Here is a 10705-nt window from a genome sequence, read left to right as displayed (position 1 = left end):
ACAGATTTAAAATTAACAATTGACTCAGCACTAATTGCCGTTTGAGGAACAGAGTTGCAAAGAAAAAATTATATTTTTGTCAGACTTCTTACACAATCGTTGAACGCCGCCTTCAGTCACAAGACTGACTTATTTTGGGGTTTTATCCACGGGCCAAAGCTGTTTGGACAAGAAAGGAAAAGGCCTCCTTTTGTTTAATCGACTTCAGCTGCCCAACTCCCGTCATTACAGGCAACCCATTGCAAAATGTAACCGGTTACAAATGGTTGCACCACATACCAGGGGAGCGGCGTGCGTGATGGACAGGTCGAGGTCCTCAGGTGGGTTTGGAGCTGAAGGCCGGCTTCAGTAGCAGTTGGTCACTTTGATCCCTCCCCCTGAGTTTGTCGGCAAGATGCGGAGGAAGCTCATCGACTTCTTCTGGGACAAAAGGAAGCCTTGGGTCTCTGCTTCGGTTCTGAGTCTTCCGCTTAGGGAGGGTGGTCAGGTGCTGGTGCGCATTCACATCCAGGCATGCGACTTTCCACCTTCAGACCCTGCAGAGATACCTGTACGTCAAAGATCCTCCGAGATACAGGAAACTCTTTATTATCCGGCACCAACGGGACCGGCGTGGTGCCGGTTTATCAAAAAGTCCGGATTACAGAGAGGTATAGTTAAAAGGTACGAGAGCTCCGTACACAGCAACAAATCCAGGCTTCCCTGTTGCTTAGCAACATGTGCAGGAACTCCGGCCACAGACCAAGCGTCCCTGTTGCTTAGCAACAAGTGCAGGAACCCCAGTTACACGGCCACAGATCCAGGAACTGCCACTAATATGAAGTAAAACTTACCTGAACCTACTCCTGAATTTTGCCGGTTAACCGAGAGTTTCCTGTCGTGTGTGGGCTGGCGATGGCCTGAACTTCAAGACACAGCTCCTGTTTGTTAACCTTGAGGGTGTCCATGTGTCCTTGCAGGAGCTGCCTGTCTTTTAACCAGGATCTGATCAGGCTCTGGGATATGGTCACCTCCAGCTGGCATGCTCCCCCGTCAAGGGTGGTGGCTATCCTCCGAGAGCAGCTGCTCGGGAATCTGCACCTCCGCGTTCGGCTTCAGGTGGTTGGCGGAGTCCTGGCTGGCAAGGTGACCCGAGTCAGGGTCGTTCTGGATGGCAGGGGAGCGGGCTGGATGCTGCCAGAGGCGCTGGCGCAGCGCATGTCCGGGCACGGCGTCCGGCTCGCGGCCAAAGCCATCGAGGCGCTAAAAGAGGCACTCGATCCCTGACTCCACTCGGTGGGTCGAGGAGGCTCGAACGTGTGGCGCGATCCCATCCGTCGAGCTGACCCCCGTTCGGGGGCCATCTCTCATGGGCGCGAGGCCCCGAAACCTCCCTTCGGGAGCCGGCGCCTCACAACTTAAGCCGTCTCTCGGAAATCCCCTCCGTGCCTTTCCACTCTGCGCGGAGGGCTTTCCTGTACAGGCCACTCCATCGCTCTCGCCTGCCGTCCAGACACGCCTTGGCATACCATCTTGGAGGCGGAGGTCCCTAATGGAGGGCTTTCTATGCGGGAGTCCTCCCCGTTCCATGGCGGATCTGGCGTGGCGAATGTTGCATGGCGCAGTCCCGTGCAATAGGTTTTTAAACAGATTCACGGACTCCCAGGCTGCCTGCAATTTCTGCGGCCTGGAGGAGTCCATGTTTCGTATATATGTGGAGTGTGAGAGGTTGCAGCCCCTCTTCCATGCTCCGGATCTTTGGCCAGCCAATGCAGAGGGGAAGCGGGCAAGTCGGAGGGCCTCTTCGTGGGACTGCTCCTGGGCCTGGCCAAGGTGGCCATTAACGCTGCCGACTCTCTTCCGCGGCTTCCACAGGCCCTGCCACCCCCACCCACAGATCCCTGGCGAGGGAGCTCGCAGGCATGCTTGAGCTCTCAGCCGTGGCTCAGTGGGTAGCACTCTCGCCTCCGAGTCACAGGACGTGGGTTCAAGTCCCACTCCAGAGACTTGAGCACAAAAATCTAGGCTGACACTCCAGTGCAGTGCTGAGGGAGTGCTGCATTGTCGGAGGTGCTGTCTTTCAGATGAGACGTTAAATCGAGGCCCCGTCAGTTCTCTTGGGCGGACATGAAAGATCCCGTGGCACTATTTCGAAGAAGAGCAGCAGAGTTCTCCCCCAGTGTCCTGGGCCAATATTTATCCCTCAATCAACATCACTAAAACAGATGATCCGGTCATTATCACATTGCTGTTTGTGGGAGCTTGCTGTGCGCAAATTGGCTGCCACGTTTTCTACATTACAACAGTGACTACACTCCCAAAAAATACTTCATTGGCTGTAAAGCGCTTTGGGACGGCCGGTGGTCGTGAAAGGCGCTATAGAAATGCAAGTCTTTCTTTAAGCCTTCCGTGTCCAGTGGGCATAGTTGGCACCAGGAACAATATGTTGATTTAGCTTTTGTATTGATTTAACCTGTTAAGTTTCCTTCAATTTAATTATAATTTACTGTATATTGTTAACTCCTTCATGACAATTGACAATGAAGAGCTGAACACCAGCTTCAATAATAAGCGGCCACCAACCTCATAGTTCCCCAACCCCGCACAGCCCGCTTCTACCTCCTTCCCAAGAGCCACAAACAGGACTGCCCTGGTAGACCCATCATTTCAGCCTGTTCTTGCCCCACGGAACTTATCTCTTCCTATCTCGACTCTATCTTTTCTCCCCTTGTCCAGTCTCTTCCCACCTACATCCGCGACTCTTCGGACGCCCTCCGCCACTTTAACAGTTTCCAGTTTCCTGGCCCCAACTGCTTCCTTTTCACCATGGACGTACAATCCCTCTACACCTCCATCCCCCACCAGGATGGCCTGAGGGTGCTCCGCTTCTTCCTTGAACAGAAGCCCAACCAGTCCCCATCCACCACCACCCTCCTCCGCCTGGCTGAACTTGTTCGCACATTGAACAACTTCTCCTTTGACCCCACTCATTTCCTCCAAATCAAAGGTGTTGCTATGGGAACCCGCATGGGTCCTAGCTATGCCTGCCTTTTCGTGTATTATGTGGAACACTCTTTGTTCCAGTCCTACTCGGGTCCCCTCCCTTACCACTTTTTCCGATATATTGATGACTGTATCGGTGCCGTTTCCTGCTCTCGCCCCGAACTAGACAATTTCATTCACTTTGCCTCCAATTTCCACCCTTCCCTCACCTTCACATGGTCCATCTCTGACTCATCCCTTCCCTTCCTCGACTTCTCCATCTCCATCTCTGGGGATAGGTTATTGACCAACATTCACTACAAGCCCACTGACTCCCACAGCTACCTGGACTACACTTCCTCCCACCCTGCTTCCTGTAAGGACTCTATTCCATTCTCTCAGTTTCTCCGTCTCCGCCGCATCTGCTCCGACGATGCCACCTTCCACACCAGTGCTTCCAACATGTCTTCCTTTTTCCTCAACCGAGGATTCCCCTCTACCGTGGTTGACACGGCCCTTGACCGTGTCCATTCTATCTCCCGCACTTCTACCCTCACCCCTGCCCCTCCCTCCCGGAACCACGATAGGGTTCCCCTTGTCCTCACCTTTCACCCCACGAGCCTCCACATTCAACGTATCATCCTCCGCCATTTCCGCTACCTCCAAAGTGATCCCACCACCAAATGCATCTTCCCCTCCCCTCCCAGCATTCCGTAGGGACTGCTCCCTCCGAGACACCCTAGTCCACTCCTCTATCACCCCCAGCACACCTTCCCCTTCACCTGGCACCTTCCCGTGCAAGCGCAGGAGATGCAACACCTGCCCTTATACCTCCCCCCTTCCCACTGTCCAGGGCCCCAAACACCCCTTCCAGGTGAAACAGCGATTTACTTGTACTTCTTGCAATCTAGTATACTGTATTCGCTGCTCACGATGTGGTCTCCTCTACATTGGGAAGACCAAACGCAGATTGGGTGACCGCTTTGCGGAACACTTCCGTTCAGTCCGTAAGGGTGACCCCGAGCTTCCGGTCGCCTGTCATTTTAATTCACCGCCCCATTCCCACTCGGACCTCACCGTACTCGGGCTCTTGCATTGTTCCACGGAAGCTCACCGTAAACTCGAGGAACAGCACCTCATCTTCCGATTAGGCACTTTACAGTCTTCTGGACTCAATATCGAGTTCAACAATTTCAGATCATAACCTCGGCCCCTATTACATTTTTACTTATATTTTTTATCCACACCTTTGTTTTGGCCCCACCCCCTTTCTCTCTCTTCCACACGGCAGCTGTCTCCCATTCTGCCAGCGCATTTCACACCTCATCTAGAGCCGTCTTTTGTCTCCACCAGTCCGATCACCATCTCGTCTCGCTTTGAATACCTCTTAATGTCTCTTCACTTCTCTTCTGTTCTCTCCCAGCCCGGCCTTTTAATCGGTTTCATTTCCTGTGCCTCTTTAGTCTTGACGAAGGGTTTCGACCCGAAACGTTGACTCTATTTGCTCTCCACGGATGTTGCCGGGCCTGCTGAGTTTTTCCAGCATTTTCTGTTGTTATTTCGGATTTCCAGCATCCGCAGTATTTTGCTATCGTAGCCTCAATAATCTGCCTAGCAACAATCTACCAATCCTAAATTAGGGCGCGCTCCTGATTGACAGGGGAGCGAAGCCAATGGGAGGGGTGCAGGGGCGTGGCCCGGGAATTCCCGGGAGTCAGGTGACGCTGGGTCATGTGGCCGAGCTGCCAATCAGCCGGGGGCGGGGCGCTGTGCTGTGCCGGTCGAGCGCTGGGTGAGGAGAGGATGCGGCAGGCTCTGGCTTTGGTGCTGCTGGCCGGGCTACAGACCGCCCTGTGCCTGGGACTCGGGGGTAAGAGGCTGCAGGCAGGGGGCTGGAGTGCCCCACTGGGAATCTACTGGAGTGAGAGAGTGGGGGAGTGAGTGAGTGTGGGGGAGAGTGTGGGGGTGTGGGAGTGGGGGGGTGAGAGAGTGTGGGGGTGAGAGAGTGGGAGAGTGTGGGAGTGGGGGTGAGAGAGAGTGGGGGTGAGAGAGAGTGGGGGTGAGAGAGTGTGGGGGGGTGAGAGAGTGGGGGGGAGGGAGAGTGTGTGTGTGTGTGTGTGGGGGGGGAGGGAGAGTGTGTGTGTGTGTGTGGGGGGGGAGGGAGAGTGTGTGTGTGTGTGGGGGGGGAGGGAGAGTGTGTGTGTGTGTGTGGGGGGGGAGGGAGAGTGTGTGTGTGTGTGGGGGGGGGGAGGGAGAGTGTGTGTGGGGGGGGGGGAGGGAGAGTGTGTGTGGGGGGGGGGAGGGAGAGTGTGTGTGGGGGGGGGGGAGGGAGAGTGTGTGTGTGTGTGGGGGGGGAGGGAGAGTGTGTGTGTGTGGGGGGGGGGAGGGAGAGTGTGTGGGGGGGAGGGAGAGTGTGTGTGGGGGGGGAAGGGAGAGTGTGGGGGGGAAGGGAGAGTGTGTGTGGGGGGGAAGGGAGAGTGTGTGTGGGGGGGGAGGAGAGAGTGTGTGTGGGGGGGGAGGGAGAGTGTGTGTGTGGGGGGGGAGGGAGAGTGTGTGTGTGGGGGGGAGGGAGAGTGTGTGTGTGGGGGGGGAGGGAGAGTGTGTGTGTGGGGGGGGAGGGAGAGTGTGTGTGTGGGGGGGGGAGGGAGAGTGTGTGTGTGGGGGGGGAGGGAGAGTGTGTGTGTGTGTGGGGGGGAGGGAGAGTGTGTGTGTGTGTGGGGGGGGAGGGAGAGTGTGTGTGTGGGGGGGGAGGGAGAGTGTGTGTGTGTGGGGGGGGAGGGAGAGTGTGTGTGTGTGGGGGGGGAGGGAGAGTGTGTGTGTGGGGGGGGAGGGAGAGTGTGTGTGTGTGGGGGGGGAGGGAGAGGTGTGTGTGTGTGGGGGGGGGGGAGGGAGAGTGTGTGTGTGGGGGGGGAGGGAGAGTGTGTGTGTGGGGGGGGGGAGGGAGAGTGTGTGTGTGTGGGGGGGGAGGGAGAGTGTGTGTGTGTGGGGGGGGAGGGAGAGTGTGTGTGTGTGGGGGGGGAGGGAGAGTGTGTGTGTGGGGGGGGAGGGAGTGTGTGTGTGTGGGGGGGGAGGGAGAGTGTGTGTGGGGGGGGAAGGGAGAGTGTGTGGGGGGGGGAGGGAGTGTGTGTGTGTGGGGGGGGAGGGAGAGTGTGTGTGGGGGGGGAGGGAGAGTGTGTGTGGGGGGGGAAGGGAGAGTGTGTGGGGGGGAAGGGAGAGTGTGTGTGGGGGGGAAGGGAGAGTGTGTGTGGGGGGGAAGGGAGAGTGTGTGTGTGGGGGGGGAGGGAGAGTGTGTGTGTGGGGGGGGAGGGAGAGTGTGTGTGTGGGGGGGGAGGGAGAGTGTGTGTGTGGGGGGGGAGGGAGTGTGTGTGTGGTGGGGGGGGAGGGAGAGTGTGTGTGTGGGGGGGGAGGGAGAGTGTGTGTGTGGGGGGGAGGGAGAGTGTGTGTGTGGGGGGGGAGGGAGAGTGTGTGTGTGGGGGGGGAGGGAGAGTGTGTGTGTGGGGGGGAGGGAGAGTGTGTGTGTGGGGGGGGAGGGAGAGTGTGTGTGTGTGGGGGGGGAGGGAGAGTGTGTGTGTGTGGGGGGGGAGGGAGAGTGTGTGTGTGTGGGGGGGGAGGGAGAGTGTGTGTGTGGGGGGGGGAAGGGAGAGTGTGTGTGGGGGGGGAAGGGAGAGTGTGTGTGTGGGGGGGGAAGGGAGAGTGTGTGTGTGGGGGGGGAAGGGAGAGTGTGTGTGGGGGGGGGGGAAGGGAGAGTGTGTGTGGGGGGGGAAGGGAGTGTGTGTGTGGGGGGGGGAAGGGAGTGTGTGTGTGGGGGGGGGAAGGGAGAGTGTGTGTGGGGGGGGAAGGGAGAGTGTGTGTGTGTGGGGGGAAGGGAGAGTGTGTGTGTGGGGGGGGAAGGGAGAGTGTGTGGGGGGGGAAGGGAGAGTGTGTGTGGGGGGGGAGGGAGAGTGTGTGTGTGGGGGGGGAGGGAGAGTGTGTGTGTGGGGGGGGAGGGAGAGTGTGTGTGTGTGGGGGGGGAGGGAGAGTGTGTGTGTGTGGGGGGGGGAGGGAGAGTGTGTGTGTGTGGGGGGGGGAGGGAGAGTGTGTGTGTGGGGGGGGAGGAGAGTGTGTGTGTGGGGGGGGAGGGAGAGTGTGTGTGGGGGGGGGAGGGAGAGTGTGTGTGTGTGGGGGGGAAGGGAGAGTGTGTGTGGGGGGGGGAAGGAGAGTGTGTGTGTGGGGGGGGGAAGGGAGAGTGTGTGTGTGGGGGGGGGAAGGGAGAGTGTGTGTGGGGGGGGGGGAAGGGAGAGTGTGTGTGTGGGGGGGGAAGGGAGAGTGTGTGTGGGGGGGGGGAAGGGAGAGTGTGTGTGGGGGGGGGGGAAGGGAGAGTGTGTGTGGGGGGGGGGGAAGGGAGAGTGTGTGTGGGGGGGGGAAGGGAGTGTGTGTGTGGGGGGGGAAGGGAGTGTGTGTGTGGGGGGGGGGAAGGGAGAGTGTGTGTGGGGGGGGAAGGGAGAGTGTGTGTGTGTGGGGGGAGGGAGAGTGTGTGTGTGGGGGGGGAAGGGAGAGTGTGTGTGGGGGGGGAAGGGAGAGTGTGTGTGGGGGGGGAGGGAGAGTGTGTGTGTGGGGGGGGGAGGGAGAGTGTGTGTGTGTGGGGGGGAGGGAGAGTGTGTGTGGGGGGGGAGGGAGAGTGTGTGTGTGTGGGGGGGGAAGGGAGAGTGTGTGTGTGGGGGGGGAAGGGAGAGTGTGTGTGGGGGGGGGGAAGGGAGAGTGTGTGTGGGGGGGGGAAGGGAGAGTGTGTGTGGGGGGGGAAGGAGTGTGTGTGTGGGGGGGGGAAGGGAGAGTGTGTGTGGGGGGGGAAGGGAGAGTGTGTGTGTGTGGGGGGAAGGGAGAGTGTGTGTGTGGGGGGGGAAGGGAGAGTGTGTGTGGGGGGGGGAAGGGAGAGTGTGTGTGGGGGGGGGGAGGGAGAGTGTGTGTGGGGGGGGGGAGGGAGAGTGTGTGTGTGGGGGGGGAGGGAGAGTGTGTGTGTGGGGGGGGAAGGGAGAGTGTGTGTGGGGGGGGGAAGGGAGAGTGTGTGTGGGGGGGGAGGGAGAGTGTGTGGGGGGGGGAAGAGAGTGTGTGTGTGTGGGGGGGGAGGGAGTGTGTGTGTGTGTGTGGGGGGGGGAGGGAGTGTGTGTGGGGGGGGAGGGAGAGTGTGTGTGGGGGGGAGGGAGAGTGTGTGTGTGGGGGGGAGGGAGAGTGTGTGTGGGGGGGAGGGAGAGTGTGTGTGTGGGGGGGAGGGAGAGTGTGTGTGGGGGGGGAGGGAGTGTGTGTGTGGGGGGGGGAGGGAGAGTGTGTGTGGGGGGGGAAGGGAGTGTGTGTGTGGGGGGGAAGGGAGAGTGTGTGGGGGGGAGGGAGAGTGTGGGGGGGAGGGGGAGAGTGTGTGGGGGGGGAGGGGAGTGTGTGTGGGGGGGAGGGGTGAGTGTGTGGGGGGGAGGGGAGTGTGTGTGGGGTGGGGTGGAGTGGGTGGGGAGGGAGAGTGTGTGTGGGGGGGGAGGGAGAGTGTGTGTGGGGGGGGAGGGAGAGTGTGTGTGTGGGGGGGGAAGGGAGAGTGTGTGTGGGGGGGGAAGGGAGAGTGTGTGTGGGGGGGGGAAGGGAGAGTGTGTGTGGGGGGGGAAGGGAGAGTGTGTGTGGGGGGGAGGGAGTGTGTGTGGGGGGGAGGGAGAGTGTGTGTGTGGGGGGGGAGGGAGTGTGTGGGGGGGGAAGGGAGAGTGTGTGTGTGGGTGGGGGGGGAGGAGAGTGTGTGTGGGGGGGGGGAGGGAGAGTGTGTGTGGGGGGGGGAAGGGAGTGTGTGTGTGTGGGGGGGAGGGAGAGTGTGTGTGTGGGGGGAGGGAGAGTGTGTGTGTGGGGGGGAGGGAGAGTGTGTGTGGGGGGGAGGGAGAGTGTGTGTGGGGGGGGAGGGAGAGTGTGTGTGGGGGGGAAGGGAGAGTGTGTGTGGGGGGGGAGTGTGTGTGTGGGGGGGGAGGGAGAGTGTGTGGGGGGGAGGGGAGTGTGTGGGGGGGGAGGGGGTGTGTGTGGGGGAGGGGAGTGTGTGTGGGGGAGTGTGTGGGGGGAAGGGAGAGTGTGTGTGTGGGGGGGAAGGGAGAGTGTGTGTGGGGGGGGAAGGGAGAGTGTGTGTGGGGGGGAAGGGAGAGTGTGTGGGGGGAAGGGAGAGTGTGTGTGGGGGGGGAGGGAGAGTGTGTGTGGGGGGGGAGGGAGAGTGTGTGTGGGGGGAGGGAGAGTGTGTGTGTGTGGGGGGGAAGGGAGAGTGTGTGTGGGGGGGAAGGGAGAGTGTGTGTGGGGGGGGAAGGGAGAGTGTGTGTGGGGGGGGAGGAGAGTGTGTGTGTGGGGGGGGAAGGGAGAGTGTGTGTGTGGGGGGGGAGGGAGAGTGTGTGTGGGGGGGGAAGGGAGAGTGTGTGTGTGGGGGGGGAAGGGAGAGTGTGTGTGGGGGGGGGAAGGGAGAGTGTGTGTGTGGGGGGGGAAGGGAGAGTGTGTGTGGGGGGGAAGGGAGAGTGTGTGTGGGGGGGGGAGGGAGAGTGTGTGTGTGGGGGGGGAAGGGAGAGTGTGTGTGGGGGGGGAGGGAGAGTGTGTGTGGGGGGGGGAAGGGAGAGTGTGTGGGGGGGGGAAGGGAGTGTGTGTGTGTGGGGGGGGAAGGGAGGGAGAGTGTGTGTGGGGGGGGAAGGGAGAGTGTGTGTGTGGGGGGGAAGGGAGAGTGTGTGTGGGGGGGGAGGGAGAGTGTGTGTGGGGGGGGAAGGAGAGTGTGTGTGGGGGGGAGGGAGTGTGTGTGTGGGGGGGAAGGGAGTGTGTGTGTGGGGGGGGAAGGGAGAGTGTGTGTGGGGGGGGAAGGGAGTGTGTGTGTGTGGTGGGGGAAGGAGAGTGTGTGTGTGGGGGGGGAAGGGAGAGTGTGTGTGTGGGGGGGGAGGGAGAGTGTGTGTGGGGGGGGGAGGGAGAGTGTGTGTGGGGGGGAGGGAGAGTGTGTGTGTGGGGGGGGGAGGGAGAGTGTGTGTGTGGGGGGAGGGAGAGTGTGTGTGGGGGGGGGAAGGGAGTGTGTGTGGGGGGGGGGAAGGGAGTGTGTGTGGGTGGGGGGGGAGGGAGTGTGTGTGGGGGGGGAGGGAGTGTGTGTGGGGGGGGAGGGAGAGTGTGTGTGGGGGGGAGGGAGAGTGTGTGAGTGGGGGGGAGGGAGAGTGTGTGTGTGGGGGGGAGGGAGAGTGTGTGTGTGGGGGGGGAGGGAGAGTGTGTGGGGGGGGGAGAGTGTGTGTGGGGGGGGAGGGAGAGTGTGTGTGGGGGGGGAGGGAGTGTGTGTGTGGGGGGGGAGGGAGAGTGTGTGTGGGGGGAGGGAGAGTGGTGTGGGGGGAGGGAGTGTGTGGGGGGGGAGGGAGTGTGTGTGTGGGGGGGGGGAGGGAGAGTGTGTGGGGGGGGAGGGGAGTGAGTGTGGGGGAGTGTGTGGGGGGGAAGGGAGAGTGTGTGTGGGGGGGGAGGAGAGTGGTGTGGGGGGGGAGGGAGTGTGTGTGGGGGGGGGAGGGAGAGTGTGTGTGGGGGGGGGGAGGTGAGAGTGTGTGTGGAGTGGGGGGAGGGAGATGTGTGTGGTGTGGGGGGGGGTGGAGTGTGGGGAGGGAGGGTGTGTGTGGGGGGGGAGGGAGAGTGTGTGTGTGGGGGGGGAGGGAGAGTGTGTGTGTGTGGGGGGGGAGGGAGAGTGTGTGTGGGGGGGAGGGAGAGTGTGTGTGGGGGGGAGGGAGAGTGTGTGTGGGGGGGGAGGGAG

At 61.4% G+C, this 10705-nt stretch overlaps 1 protein-coding gene across 1 annotated transcript in view; it reads left to right on the top strand.

Moving 5' to 3' along the window:
• Window positions 1–4763: 4763 nt before the first annotated feature.
• The window catches only part of prss16 (serine protease 16), a 33622-nt gene continuing 27680 nt past the window's right edge, over window positions 4764–10705 (top strand). Inside the window, 1 exon segment of the mRNA XM_085973467.1 lies at window positions 4764–4831. Coding sequence (XP_085829593.1) covers window positions 4765–4831 — 67 coding nt within the window. The 5' untranslated portion in view covers window position 4764.

The sequence above is a fragment of the Somniosus microcephalus genome, chromosome 34 (assembly GCF_052327205.1).
Source record: "Somniosus microcephalus isolate GS21.2 chromosome 34, FLI_Smic_1.0, whole genome shotgun sequence".
In the NCBI taxonomy this organism is placed as follows: domain Eukaryota; kingdom Metazoa; phylum Chordata; class Chondrichthyes; order Squaliformes; family Somniosidae; genus Somniosus; species Somniosus microcephalus.
Note: the sequence above shows the minus strand (reverse complement) of the source record. Positions and strands in the feature narration are given on the sequence as shown.